Source organism: Morus notabilis, unplaced genomic scaffold, assembly GCF_000414095.1.
Source record: "Morus notabilis unplaced genomic scaffold, ASM41409v2 Scaffold3452, whole genome shotgun sequence".
Classification (NCBI taxonomy): Eukaryota; Viridiplantae; Streptophyta; class Magnoliopsida; order Rosales; family Moraceae; genus Morus; species Morus notabilis.
In genome coordinates, this window is record NW_010360862.1 from 57,143 (window position 1) to 72,668 (window position 15,526).

A 15,526-nucleotide genomic window follows, 5' to 3' on the forward strand; every position below is an offset into this window, starting at 1 on the left:
TTATAAGTAAAATTTTTTCTTTCCTCTCAATTTAACTTCCAATACCAAACAAGTGAAGGTAAGCTCATTTTCTTTCCATCTTCTCATACCAAACAACATAAAACAAAAATAATTTCCTTTCTATCATTGCTATTTTCATCACTTCCATATTTCTTTTCTATCATATTTTCTTTCCTTCCTACCGAACATAGCATAAGGTAACCCTCTCCCCTCACACGTGTCCACCAACTACAGCGTCTTTCCTTCTCTTATCATACACTCGCGACTACGACTATCATAAGAGCCACTTTCTCTCTCCTCTCTCTCTCTCTCTCGTCTCTGTCCGTATATATAAATTCTCACCTAAAAAACCCACGCCGTCACTCTGAAGCCTGAGAAAGCCGCTCGTAGCTTCGCCTTTTGCCCTCGCTTTCTCTCACTTCTTCTCACCACCATCGCAGCCGTCGGACGCCGCCGACCACCCTGCGCCGACGAAGGGAATGCGGCAGGCCCACGCGCTCCCATAGGATTCACTGGAGTTCTCGATACCGCTGTCGGTTTATCGCCGGAAAGCTCAGATCAGGTGTTCCGACGACCTAGGGTTTAATAGCCGAGTTCGAATCGAAAATGGCTTCGGAGGATGTTAAGCAGAGCGAATCCGCGGTCTCGACGATCGTCAATCTGGCGGAGGAGGCCAAGCTGGCCAGAGCTCGGGAGACTGTGGTGAAGGCGCCGAACTATGCTGTCCTCAGCATTTGCAAGTCTCTCGTCGCCGGTGGAGTCGCCGGAGGAGTGTAAGTTCCGGTCTTTGTCGATTATTGCTTTGTTCGCTGATGAAATTTGAGGTTTTTTGCCCCGGAAAATTGCGGCTGAAGTTTTCTGTTTTCTTATTCGTTTCAGTTTTATTTGTTGATTATGGTGGTGAGGAAAATATGTGGTGTTTCTTTTAATTTCTGGTGTAACATCGTTGACGGGATTTTTTTTGAGGTCGGAAATGGATTTTTTGTTTGGTTTTTTGGTTTAGCCGTTTAGGGTTTATTGAATCTTATTGAATTTAGAATGAGAGATGATAAGTAAGATCTCTGGAGTCTTTACCGCTATGCCTTCTGTATTGTTGGAACTTGCTCATGAAAGTTTCTGATTTCCACTTTGCTTTGACAAATATTTTTTAAAGAGAAAATGTTTTTCCGGTTGAGATTTTAAAATTTTTAATAAATAGGGTGCTCTTGCATCAAGAAAATATTAAATGTGGAATCAGCTCTAAGAAATGACTTTTGACCTTTGACTACTGATTTTCTTTTTCTTTCTTTTTGAACTTTAAACTTAACTGTGAACTGGTTGATCTAACAACTGAAAGTACTGTGTCATTTTATCCTCTCTTTTTTTTTTGTGGGTGCGCTTTTTGGATGTCATTGTTTACTTGAATTAGTTTCCCTGGGGGTTGAAGGCAACTACTTAGTTCAGTTTTTGAGGGTTTTCTCTAATACGCCGTGCAGGTCTCGCACAGCCGTTGCTCCTTTAGAACGTCTGAAGATATTGCTACAGGTACTTTCTTTGGTAGTTTTATTTATATACATTCATACATACACATGTATGTGTGTGCTATATAGTGTAGCATTCTTTATTTTGCACATCCCCCTTTTTATACACAACGCATTGATTAGTTCATATACTCTTCAGGTTCAGAATCCCCATAACATAAAATACAATGGAACAATTCAAGGCCTAAAATATATCTGGAGAACTGAAGGTTTCCGTGGATTATTTAAAGGAAATGGAACCAATTGTGCTCGTATAGTCCCAAACTCTGCTGTTAAGTTTTTCAGCTATGAGCAAGCTTCTAAGTATGTTTTCTTCAAATTTCACTGCCTTTTTTTTTTTTTTTTTTTACTTCTGTATGAAGTATTATCATCAACTTGTTTATGTAGCTACTGGCTAAATGTTTGAAATGCCATTTTTCGTGGTGTGAAATCCTTCAATGGCATATGAGTGTGCTCTGTCGGTTTAGACGTTTAGGCTTGCATAATGTCATGTATGGAAACGAAAGTTGTTTGTTATCCTTGAGATGCTATTCACAATTGATTCATCAAATAGGGGAAGTGATTTTTGTGTTCCAGGAATCTACTTTATGATGTCTGTGGGATACGTGTTTATCACTTTATATTAAGTGATGACTGGGACTCATAGCCGTCTAGGCATTTAAATGTTTCATTTTTGTGTCTGAAAACAAAAAGTTCATGATTTTACTGTGTAAAAATGGTTTGAGCATATATAGTAATTTGCATAGTTCTTTAATATTAAACACAGTTTCACTAATTTAGGTATTACTGTAGAATTGTTGATCTCTATCCATCTTTTTCCATATATCTTGTAGGATAACTCTACTTTGCATCTTTAATTTTCATTTCCTTCTCCCTTCTTATGATCACTCTTTGCCAATTTTTACAGCGGAATATTGCTTTTGTATCGTCAACAAACCGGCAATGGTATGTTGAGCTTTAGAATATGTCATGTCTTGATGCTTTATGTATTAATTTTGTGGTTCTCGTAGTTTGAATATTTTCTGGAAACTTAGGTTAGCTTTTGACACATTGCTTCTAGTCTCCCCACTAAAATGCTACTAGGCTAATTCTGAAATTCTTCTTGATTTTCTATTTAGTTTAAAGTAACATAGCATTTTATAAGTTAAGCTGGAAGTTGAATTCATATTTTCTTTTCCACATCATGGGTCTTTACTGTTCAATACCATATTTTTAGCTAGAAGTATTTTTCCTTTTAGCTTGTTATAGTGTTACCCATCAGCCATATCATAGGTCCAGCCTATTCTGGCCTTAAGATTCCCCTCCCCAGTGCTGGCTGAGCCAGGTTAGGCTTTTCTTTTGTTAGGCCGGGCATAGGCCACTTATGGGTCTGGTCCCTTCTTGCACCTCTTACTGGAACATAACTTGTTACTTGTTAGAGATGATAATGATATAGCTAAAATTATCTTATGTCTGTCCTGAATTTCAGGCATCAGCCATGAAGATTGAAATAAGGTGTTACGTGGGAATATAGTTTTTTTCTAAGTCATCTTTTCCTTTTGTGTGCAGAGGATGCTCAGCTGACTCCTCTCCTACGACTTGGAGCTGGAGCTTGTGCTGGTATTATTGCCATGTCCGCAACATACCCAATGGACATGGTGCGAGGAAGAATAACCGTGCAGGTACTAATTATGGTCACTTCATTCCTTTGATCTGAAGGGAACATATATGGCTTGTATCCTGTACACGTCGGAGAAGATATCTATCGAAGTTTATTTTGTTTCATTTTACCGTACCACATGGGAATTGTTTTGATTTAAGGTGCTTAAGTTTTCGTTTTGATCCATTATTATTAGGGAGTTATAATTTTCTAGCTTCTGTATTTCACATGGATTGATTTTCTTTTTTCTGTGACTACACAGACAGAGAAGTCTCCATATCAGTACAGGGGAATGTTTCATGCTCTATCAACTGTGCTTAGAGAGGAGGGTCCACGTGCTTTATACAAAGGCTGGCTTCCTTCGGTTATTGGAGTTGTAAGTAATTTTTTCTCTGTCTTCTAATCATCTATGTTTCACCAACGTACTAGAATAAAAGTAAGAAAGAAACAAAAGCTATGAGGAGTACATGTTAAGGCACACTTGAGGATTGTTGGTGCTCTTTTAGGATTTTCCATCTCTTCCACTTATTATTTTTGGAAGTGAAGCATCTGATATTTCATTTATGTGTTCGCTCTTTGCTTTTTGTTTCCTTAATGTTGTTCTTGGAATCTTGTTAGGTATTAGTTTAGTTATTTTGTTCCATTGCGTTACCAGATCCATATACATATCTTACATTTGGGGTCAACGGGGTAATAGATTAATGCAGCCATTATAATTAGCTAATTGAATTTCAGTCCCCAAGATCCAGAATACCCATCAAACTCACACATGAAATCCCTTTCATTTTCCCAGTTCATTCAGAGGAAAACTTACTCATCTGCATCTTCCCATCTCGTTGAAAACCAAAATACAAGATCTGGTGCCTTTAGACTAGCAACATCATCTATGCAAAATCAATCAGAAGCTGTTTCCCCTTGTTCTAGATCAAATGCATTTTTAGATGCGCTTCAATGGTTCAACAAAGCATCTGAGCTAAGTGTGGTATCTGCCACTGCCATAATTGGGAGATTTGTTTGGTGGAGCCGTGATAGAGAAGCTGTCTATCTCTTTTCAAGAATGCTTGCATCAAATATCAGACCCAATGAGTTTACATTTGGCACTTTAGTTCGTTCATCAATTGCTCAAAAAGATGTTCATGTAGGCAAGCAACTTCATGCATGTGCGACAAAGGTAGGTTTGCATAAAAATGTCTTTGTGGGAAGTGCACTTGTGGACTTGTACTGCAAGTTGAGCGTGATTGAGGATGCCTGTAAAGCTTTTGAAGATACCCGAGTTCCCAATGTTGTTTCTTACACAACTTTGATATGTGGATACCTAAAAAAGAACAGGATTGAAGATGCACATCATCTTTTTAGATTGATGCCCCAGAGAAACATCGTTTCATGGAATGCAATGATTGGTGGGTACAGCCAGACTGGCCACAATGAAGAGGCTTTGAATCTTTTTGTTGAGCTGCTTAGAGAAGGATTAATACCTAATCAGTCTACTTTTCCTTGTGCAATCACTGCAGCTGCTAATGTTGCTGCCCTTGGAATAGGTAGAAGCTTTCATGCATGTGCTGTGAAGTTCTTGGGCAAGCCTGATGTGTTTGTTAGCAATTCACTTGTAAGCTTTTATGCAAAATGTGGAAGCATGGAAAGTAGCCTTTTGGTTTTCAATAAGCTTAGGGAAAGAACAACTGTATCATGGAATGCCATGATTTGTGGTTATGCTCAAAATGGAAGAGGGCATGAAGCTATTATCTTTTTTGAAAAAATGCAAGAATCAGGTTGTCAGCCTAATGATGTCACAGTTCTAGGTTTATTATGGGCATGTAATCATGCTGGTCTGGTCAATGAAGGTTACTCATACTTTAATAGGTTAAGGCGTGAGAACCCCAGCTTGCTAAAATCAGAGCACTATGCTTGTATGGTTGACCTACTCTCCCGCTCTGGACATTTTAGAGAAGCTGAAGAGTTTATTCATGATTTGTCATTTGAGGCCGGAGTTGGTTTTTGGAAAGCATTACTTGGAGGCTGTATGATCCACTCTAACGTGGAGTTGGGGGAGTTGGCAGCACGCAAAATTCTGGCTTTGGATCCTGAGGATGTGTCTTCATATGTCATGTTGTCTAATGCACATTCTGCAGCTAGTAGATGGCAGAATGTCTCAGAAGTAAGAAGACAAATGAAAGAAAAGGGACTGAAGAGGGTCCCTGGTTGTTGTTGGATTGAGATTAGAAACAAAGTTCATGTATTTGTTACAGGGGACAGAAATCATCACCAGAAGGACGAAATATATATGGTTTTGAAGTGGTTCGTTGAGATCACACAAGTGGACGAAGCTTATATATTACTGGCAGATTCTTGAAATCAAAATTTGGCCTCCTTGGGTTGGATATTTATGCCACTGAATGGGTACTAAATAGGCTACGGCACATTGCATTGAGATATAATCCCCCAACTGAGCATATCACTTTGCAGTTGCACTTCTTAGGAAGAGAGCTTTCTGTAAAATGACGTTAGCCTAAACTATTCCCAATTAAGTGAGTTTGTCTTATTCTCCAATATAATTGGATATACTATTCCTTTTTAAGCTTACTTGATAACCCGATGCTTTTGCTATTGAGCCAACAATGACCCCTAGGGAGAGACCTGTCTGTACTATAGATGAATTATGAACTTCTTGCATGATAGGATATTACGTTCACTTTCAATTGCTTTTAGATCAACTTTTGGAAGGTTTGCCAATTTTAATTTCTGTTTTTGTCGAACTTATTCTCAATTGTTTCTTGCAGGTTCCATATGTTGGTCTCAACTTTGCTGTTTATGAATCTCTCAAGGATTGGTTAATCAAATCTAAACCGTTTGGGATTGTTGATGAGAATGAGTTGAGTGTGACGACACGGCTGGCTTGTGGAGCTGCTGCTGGAACTGTTGGGCAGACTGTTGCTTACCCTCTTGATGTTATTCGACGGAGAATGCAGATGGTGGGCTGGCACAACGCTGCTTCTGTCGTTACTGGTGATGGAAGGGGCAAGGCTCCACTTGAATACAATGGCATGGTTGATGCCTTTAGGAAAACTGTTCGGCATGAGGGCTTTGGGGCATTGTACAAGGGGTTGATCCCCAATTCTGTCAAGGTGAGTCTTAATCCTTTTGTTGTTTTCTATTTTCAGGTACACTTGCTTATGAGATCAGGTCTAACTGGTTAATAAACAAATTGAGGTTTAGGATTTTTCTTATTCACCTTTTTTTAATGGAAAAATTGAGGTTTTTCAGTGATAACTAATAATAAAGGTTGGTTGCTAGAAAGTAAAGTTCCACAGGTCACGGTTTCTGAAATCATGTAATCATTTAGCAGATGACCATCTTTTAACGAATAACTCCCATTTTGAACTTTTTACTCTTTGGAATCCTTGATTCGAGTAAATGTTATTCGAGTAAATGTTATTGATAAGAAAATATGATGAATTCATACATTGTTACTGCCCGTGCTAAAGAAAGACATTGTTTGATTTCGCTTCAATCTCGCAGGTTGTGCCATCAATTGCAATCGCATTCGTTACGTATGAGATGGTGAAGGACATTTTAGGAGTGGAGATCAGGATATCTGACTAAAGGAGGAAGAGCTCCATGATATTTGTTTACATGTGTGGTATTTTTGTAGGCAAGGGGATAGAGAGATGGTAAACTAGGGATAATTTCTTTACTTTTTGCCTCTCCGAAGTTAGTAGTTGCGGTTGAGCTTGTTGTTTATAAATTGCTTTCCCTTGTTTCCCGTCTATGTTTCCTATGAGAATATGAGTAGGTTTTCACCTCCCCATTTGATATGTATGCCAATAAATGTTTTGACGCTGCAGAAACTGCCTATTTGATGCTCCATAAGAATTCAGAAATGAATTCCTCTTTATTTATAGTGATCTCATACAACGAGCCTCTTTCTCTTACTCTCTGTCTCTAGTTCGTTGAATTATTACTTTACTAAACAATACATTATCTGATTATATACTTTGTTGAGTGTGAAGTTTTGAGGTGAGCTTTTCTTAAACAAGAGGATTTATGAACATTTTATTTTTTTGGTATGGATAGAAAATTTGAGACATTGAAAAAAGCTAGGCCGGTTTTAGTATGTAGTTTTCTTAGATTTATGTATTATAGTAATAATTACTAATTCTTTGCCAGAAATTGCATGCTACTGGCTTTTCTTTTGTGCCGTCGTTCAAGTATGCAAGCGGGGGGTCCTCGAGGCCAGAAGTGGGGGGTTTTTTCTTTTCTTTTCTTTTTTCTTTTAAAAAAAGAAGCGAACATTAATTGGTCAGAGATAGAGGTGAATTAGGTTGTACAGCACTTTTGAAATATGGAAAAATTTCCACGAGTGCTATGTTTGCATAATTCAGAAATAGAGGTGAATTAGGTTGTACAACACTTCTGACATTTGGATAAATTTTCCACAAAATTGATATGTTTGCATTTTAATTCTCTAAAAGTAGAATGATTCTAAGTGTAGTCTAGCAGAGTACCGGCAATTACACACCAACCTAAAATTACACATAGTGAAGTTGCCTTTTTAAAAAAAAAAAAAAAAATATATATATATATATATATTTTATAGGTTACGAAAATTCATAATAATTATTTTAATGATACTTATGTTTTATGCCACAATGAACGTAGAATTATTTTATAAGTGTGCTATTGCCACAAGCCGGCTCCCACTTTTCTTAGTCGCCACAACAAGCCCTTTTTTGATCCGCCTCCACTTCCTCGCCGCAACAAGCCCTTTGAAGATGGAGCTTAAAGGAAGAAAACCCTAAGGGGTTTCGAAGAAGGTTTTCACTTTTTCTTTTTCTAAAAAAAATAATTTTTAGTAAATTTAGAGTTAGTTTGGTATTATTGTGCCGTTAAAATATTTTTGTTGTTGTTATTGTTGTGCTGTTAATTAAAAGTTATTGTGACTTGTGATCATAATCATGTAGGTGTATATATATATATTTCAAAAATGATATGAATATCAGAAATAAAAATTTATGTGTTTATTAAATTAGGTATAAAATTATTGTGGAGATATATAATAACTAAAATAGACATATTTTAGCACACATAATTATAGTTTCTTTTAAACTAAAATACTAAAAATATATATAACTTTAAATTTATTAGTTAAAATATTTGTAGAAAATAAATTACTAAATTTCTTATTTAATGTTAATAGCTTGAAACATTTTGAAATTATTAAAAATATTTGAGTAAAATTTAGCACAATATATTTGTTACAAATTAGAATTTTTTAAATAAAATATATAAATATATGTTTATTTTGTTATGGAATAAATAAAATAGATAAATTGAGAAGTAAGTTTAATTATCAAAGTTATTTTAGTGACTTAAATCAATAACAGCAGAAGCTGCTGTGTAAAAGTAACCTTAGCATGCTTTTCAAATTATATTATTGAGTAGTATTTTTAGAAGTTGCTGGACAAAAATAACCAAAGACCTGACACGTCGTAACTTCTTAAAAAGAAAAAAAAAATTAAAAGCAGTCTCTAAAAATAATGCCAAACAGATACTTAAAAAAAAAGTCGGGAGATCTTTTTTATTTGTGTAAATTTTTTGGTAAGGGCATGTTAGTCTTTTTGAAGTTCAAAATTGATCATTTATAAAAACAATACGGAACAATCGAGTATAAATTAAAATTTTAAGGTTTACTTCTTTGGGTTTTACGCGAATTCCAGAAATTCCAGTACCCATTTAGAGTTAAAAAAAGCCATTTTTAGTAATTTATGGTGACAACAAAATAATAATGTTGCCTTTTGCATTCATATGTCATTCATGGTTTCCTAAGTTGAGTTTGGAATGTTACCGCAAGCTCATGTTTTTCCAAGTTTCCTCCAACAAGAGTTTGTCTTTTAGTAATTTATGGTGATAACAAAACCACTATTGTTATTATTTCTTTCATTCATATTTAGTCCTTAGTGTTTATTATTATTATTATTATTATTATTATTATTATTATTATTTGGATCTTTGCCTGCATTTATGGAGTTTATTAACTGTTTAGTGCTTATACTTGGCAAAACCGAGATATGAAGAAGCCATGAGAGTGTGAAGGGTGTAATGTGAGGAGAAATGTGGGGAAGATTGTCATCTTCTTCTTGTGTGAAACTGTGTTATTGTACAGAGAGGTTTCAGTAGCACTGATCATATCCTTGAGTGTGTAATTGCTGTTCGATATACTGAACTTGTGACTTTTGGTCCCCGTGGATATGCAGTTCATCTCAAATCTGAACCACGTAAAAATCTTGTGTTTGACTCTTCTATTTTCTTCTTGTGATTGTGCAACTTCGAAGCATTCTTTAATGTGTGGTGTTTGATCAAAAGTTTGTGTTAGATTCCTGTTTTGTTCAACATTTTATATTCAGAGCTTTAATATCAAAGAAAGAATTATCCTAGTAAATCAAGGACTGTTCTTAGATCACACAAGAAAAGATATGCTAGTTAAAATGACATCTATTCTTGCCTCTTGTGGGGTTGGGGACAAACAGGCAACAGTGATTTTTGTTTCTTTTTTCTTGTGTTTTTCTGCTCCCTCCTGTGCAGATTTGAAGATGGTTACAGAGTCATTACCGATCACCGTCATTGCTAATTCATCACTGCGGATTTGGTGCCTCGTTCTTGTCTATCTCTATCTTCATCATCGTTATTCTTTATAAAGCTCATCATCTCTGCTCTTAATTTCTTATTGGTAGAGTATAAGTACTCTTTTTATTTTTTTATTTTTTTTTAAATGATACAGATTTGTAGACTCATTCTAGATTCGTCAACAATCACTGTCACTGCTCATTCATTGCTCTTAATTTGTTACCTTGCCTCCGTCCATCTGTGGGTATTTTAATCAATACTACTCTCATTTGATTGAGCTTTTGCTTTGGCTAGCATGAGCTTGTAGGTATTTGTTAAAGTGACAAGAGTTTACTCCTAAATGTGAATTAGACTAAAAAATGCCCTTCTGAGTGCACTTATAAGCAAAGCACCGATTATAGTTCCATGGTTGAGGGTTTTGTTCTTTTAACGAATTAGATGGTAATGATGTTTGAGTTAAAGAACAAATTAGATGGTAATGATGTTTGGCTGCCATAAGTATATCTTTTGGGAACATTGGTAATGTACACCCCTACGTATGAGAAAATTGGTGAAAGGAACATCGTATCATTTTTGAGTTCACATGTAAGCTTCGTTTGTAGTTCCATGAGCGTGTCTTTTTTCTTTTCTTTTGGGAATTTTGCGCCATGAGTCTCAAGACTTTATAACTCTTGACATTTAAGTCCATATTTTAAGAACTTAGAAAGTGTCCAAACTTTTTTAATCTATTGGCATCGTTAGTCTCCATTTTAAGAATTTAGATACATATGCTGCTGAACTCTTAATTTGTTGACACTATTTATCCGATTTTTAGAATTTGAACACTCATATCCCCAAACTCTTGACCGGTTGGCACTGCCACAAAACTGCTATCCAACCGAGATTCTCAGCAGACAACCATCAGTATTAACGACAGTAATCGTCAAAATACCTAAAAAATATAGAAAAATCACAAATAATACATGTAAAAGCAAAAAAAAAAAAATTTGTTGACACTATTTATCCGATTTTTAGAATTTGAACACTCATATCCCCAAACTCTTGACCGGTTGGCACTGCCACAAAACTGCTATCCAACCGAGATTCTCAGCAGACAACCATCAGTATTAACGACAGTAATCGTCAAAATACCTAAAAAATATAGAAAAATCACAAATAATACATGTAAAAGCAAAAAAAAAAAAAATTGACAAAATCCACAAATCACAATAAAAATAAAAATAAAGAAAAAAATCCACCGAATACCAGTTACCGCCCGATAACCACATGTACAACCAAAATCCACGAATACTGTCGGCGCCGACGATGCTATGAACCAGCCGGTTACCAATCGGTAACTGTCGGTATCCATCTTGGTACTGGTATTCAGCTATGACGACCATCCTGAGTGGCCATCACCGTAACTGAATTTAACTCGTACTTACTGGGATTTCTTAAAATTTGTGAAACATTTTTTTTTATTTTTATAAATGCTACTTAGAATGCTGCAGCATGTTAAAATACTATAGGAATGCTGTAGCATTCTTTTTAAAATGCGGTAGAAATATTGTAGCATTCTTTTTAGAAAAAAAACTTACTAATACGACTTGATTGCGGAAATATTTATGAGCGGTATCTATTCCCATCTCCACCATTCGCCCGCCGCTCACCATTGCCCTTCAAGAATTGCTAATAGGTTTCTTACCTACAGCATGAACATATGTGATTGAGCTTTCGCTCAGTAAGTAGGAACCATCTCTCACAAAATAACTGTAAGTACACATGAATAAATATGCATGAGCTGAAAATCCACGAATACTGTCGGCGCCGACGATGCTATGAACCAGCCGGTTACCAATCGGTAACTGTCGGTATCCATCTTGGTACTGGTATTCAGCTATGACGACCATCCTGAGTGGCCATCACCGTAACTGAATTTAACTCGTACTTACTGGGATTTCTTAAAATTTGTGAAACATTTTTTTTTTTATAAATGCTACTTAGAATGCTGCAGCATGTTAAAATACTATAGGAATGCTGTAGCATTCTTTTTAAAATGCGGTAGAAATATTGTAGCATTCTTTTTAGAAAAAAAACTTACTAATACGACATATGTTACGAATTGCTTTCTTGATCAAATATTCAAATCTTAACATATATGTTTATCAAAGCATATGGATATATATATATATATATATATATACTTACTCCGTAAGTTTGCTCACTAACAACCATAATCCACAAAACCATTTAACATATAGGTTTCGAATCATAATTAGCAAAACTATTTATAACGTAAAATTGATTGCGGAAATATTTATGAGCGGTATCTATTCCCATCTCCACCATTCGCCCGCCGCTCACCATTGCCCTTCAAGAATTGCTAATAGGTTTCTTACCTACAGCATGAACATATGTGATTCAGCTTTCGCTCAGTAAGTAGGAACCATCTCTCACAAAATAACTGTAAGTACACATGAATAAATATGCATGAGCTGATCATACTTAATTATGATGTCTTAGCATAGTCTTATTATCTTATCTTATCTTGCTTACTGATGGGCCCGAGTGCTCGTACCACTTACGCGCAATCATCGGGACGTGAGGGTTTACAAGGTCCCCCATGACACCGTGATTATAACTGAACTGAATGCCTCCCTCTCAGAGGCTGGGGTGACACTCAATTGAGATTATTCTTATAAGTTCCTCTTGACTTATTAAGGTGTATGTAGTATGACATGACATCATATACAATACTTAAAGCATAAACATGCATATAAAACATGTGTAACTTTTTCTTTAAAATCTATTCATACTGTAGGCGAGATTCCTACTTATCTGATTTACAGAGCTAGAATCCACTTTTCACCAAACAGTCTATTATCTTACTTGCTTACTTCTCAAAATGAACACCCATTGAGAGTGTGAGATTATCTGTCGTTTGCTATTCTATTTTAGCAGCTTATGAAGGAAATCAAGCTCTTTACTTAAGGCATGTAATCCTTTCCTTTACTGAAGGATAATTTACTATAAGGATCAATTTATTAAATCCTCACAATCTTATTTTCCTTAATTGCCCTTAACATACTTATGTCTAGATTGAAAATCATTTACTCAATATAGTAACTTATTCTCCATAATTTTCCTCATTGGACAAATTATGGTATTAAGGCCCAATTCGGCCTAGAAACTTATTCACGGCATTCTAACTCTTAGGCCGTTGAAAATTTAAACTTAAACGGGGCTGTTGAACTAATACGGGCATTGGACCCCGCATCTAACTTTAAAATTCTAGGGGCCTAACATATTTAGCTCGCAAGTGCCCATCATGCCCAAAAACTATTAAGCTTTTAAAAGAAATTATCATTCAATTTTATTTTTATAAAACTGATTACTCACTTATTTAGTTACAAGCACTAAAATCCCATTATAAAATCTCTTTTCGACTACCGACTTTTGAAACTATTCCACAAGTCATTTTACGGTTAATTTGTAAACCACCGTGAAACTATGTTGTAGAAACCTTATTTTCAAAATCTTTCTTCACGGGTATTCCTCGTACAAGCGAGGTCTAAAACCATAGTATTTTACTGAAATCATATCTCGGGTTCTTTGATAACCCTTTGTTAAAACCAATTCTGTGTTAGTTTTGTTTAGTTAAAACTGTGTAGTTTCTGAAATCTGTGTTTTACTATATCTTAGGTTCATATTTTAAAAATATGTTTTTCATGATAATTATTCGCCTCGTCGAGATCTAAAATTTTCATTTTTAGAGAAAACTGAAATTCAGCCTCTAGAGGCCTCGTTTGGCTGAAAACAGTGGCTGCAGTTTTTTCCCAAAACTGTGTTAGACTGCCTATCCCGTTTTTACAAAATGGCTTAAAACTTGCATTTAGAGTTAAAATTGGGTTTTGTCACAATCACGAAAAAACGTTCAACACATCGAGAACCATAAGTTTAAACTTATAAATACTAAAAAATCTCACTCTAGGATCCTCATTTTCGCGTTCAAAGTAACCAGAAAATTTTACCTCTAATCCCAAAATAGGCATACTTAACCAACAATAAACATACTACATAATGCTAATCAAACTAACCTCAAAACTCACAAAACTAACTTAAAAATCACACACCCTTATTACAAACCATAGCCTCTAAGGACCACAATTTACATCTATAATTTCAAGCTTAAAGTTGGCTAGAAAAATAATGGAGAAGTGTTCAAGAAATTACCCTTAAAGAACTCTCTCTTGAAAACCTTTGAAATCCTCCTCTTCTCCTCCAACTTAAGCTAAGATTTATGGTGAGATATATGAAAAATTTTGAGTGTATGTGGACTAGAGGAAGGCTCGGTTTGGTGAGGGCGAGTGGAGAAAATTTGGGGGGCTTAGAATTGTAGTGAATCCGGTTTTGGTGCGGAGAAGAAAAGAATAGAGTAAAAGTGAGGCCTAACTTATGATGGCTCTATTTATAGACCAGTTGGTAATCATTTTTAGCACCAAATCAACTCCATTAATCAACTAAATTTTTGGGTTCAAATCCCTTAAGCATGGCCGGTCTAGGTGGGAGAAAAGAAAGGGTAAGTATGCCATGATTTCTCTTCAATCACTACCATCACATCACTTCTCATCATGAAATCTTCTTGCACACTCAAGCAACCAAAACTTTTGCTAAAACCTCCTAACATGGCCGGCCAAGATGAGAGAAAAGAGTGAAAAAGATTGTCATAATTTCTCTTCAACCACTACCATCACATCACATCTCATCCAACCAAATCCTAACCTACCCATTGTACTTTTGTGTAATCTCTTAAATTTCTCTTGCATCAGATAAAATTTATACTGACTGTAGGGAAGTACTTAGCCGACAGAAAATTTTAGTTTCTGACGGTTCCTTTTCTACTGCTAATTTACAGTTCAATATTAATCCCCGACTACTTCGATATTACATTAAATTTTTACTCGCGTAATATTTTGAATTGTTTCAAGTGTTGAAATTAATTCTAGACTGAACAAATTCTAAATTTAGATTTCTGCATTATATCCCAGGAATGACATTGTTTTTTATGGTGTCAACTCCCGCTCACATAGTACCCTTCTACTATAGGTATTTATCTTGTGACTTTAACCTAGCTGTCTGGCAATTAAGGATTTCATCTTCTTTTAAAATGTCAGAGCGTTTTCTTTTTATATGCTGCTAACATCATATTGTGCTTGGAGATTCTTAGAATTAAGATTCTCAAACTATATATGTACTAAAAATTCTTCTGCCTTAGAGTACGGTGAAAATTTATCGATCGAATTTACTTGATCGTAAATCATAAACTTAGCAAGAAATCTGCTACAGAATTTAAGAATACAAATGTTAATTTCATAAATCCTTCAGTCAAAAAATATAACATAGTATTTTCTAAAAATTTTTTTAACTTAAATACATAAATTATATTATTTAAAGTTTAGAATTTTCTCAGTCATTACGCCAGCCCTCTTACCAACTAGCATCCTCTACAATACTGGTTGATAACCGCCAATACCGGTGGCACCACGGTCGTCCAGCCGGAACACTTCAAAAAAAAATCTAAATAATCCACAAATCAATATTAACAAAAGTTCTAAAAACTGTTTCGAAAAAAATCCACAAACATCAGGAAATAAAAAGAATCACAAAATGTTAGATCTGGCCATCTACGTTGCATCGGCTCCTTGTTGCGGCGTCGTTGTCACCGGAGGAATATCGCGCCGTGTTTGGACCCGTGCCGATCCCATCA

The 15,526-nt window shown here is 35.6% G+C and overlaps 2 protein-coding genes across 2 annotated transcripts; both read left to right on the forward strand.

Annotated features, from left to right (window-relative positions):
• The first annotated feature begins 321 nt into the window (after positions 1-321).
• LOC21386320 (mitochondrial adenine nucleotide transporter ADNT1) lies at positions 322-7,088 on the forward strand. The gene is made up of 8 exons (XM_024165155.1): positions 322-773; positions 1,476-1,524; positions 1,660-1,823; positions 2,428-2,465; positions 3,069-3,181; positions 3,422-3,535; positions 5,937-6,281; positions 6,676-7,088. Exons 1-8 carry the CDS (start codon positions 607-609, stop codon positions 6,757-6,759), a joined length of 1,074 nt encoding a protein of 357 aa, XP_024020923.1. The 5' UTR covers positions 322-606; the 3' UTR covers positions 6,760-7,088.
• LOC112091465 (pentatricopeptide repeat-containing protein At5g42450, mitochondrial) lies at positions 3,969-5,774 on the forward strand. Its single transcript, XM_024165154.1, has one exon. It carries the CDS (start codon positions 4,046-4,048, stop codon positions 5,507-5,509), a length of 1,464 nt encoding a protein of 487 aa, XP_024020922.1. The 5' UTR covers positions 3,969-4,045; the 3' UTR covers positions 5,510-5,774.
• Positions 7,089-15,526: the final 8,438 nt, after the last annotated feature.

Coding starts and splice junctions, on each gene's coding strand:
- LOC21386320 (XM_024165155.1), top strand. CDS start 607: ATGGCTTCGGAGGATGTTAAGCAGAGCGAATCCGCGGTCTCGACGATC. Junction 774..1,475: donor GGTGGAGTCGCCGGAGGAGT/GTAAGTTCCGGT, acceptor TACGCCGTGCAG/GTCTCGCACAGCCGTTGCTC. Junction 2,466..3,068: donor TCGTCAACAAACCGGCAATG/GTATGTTGAGCT, acceptor TTTTGTGTGCAG/AGGATGCTCAGCTGACTCCT.
- LOC112091465 (XM_024165154.1), top strand. CDS start 4,046: ATGCAAAATCAATCAGAAGCTGTTTCCCCTTGTTCTAGATCAAATGCA.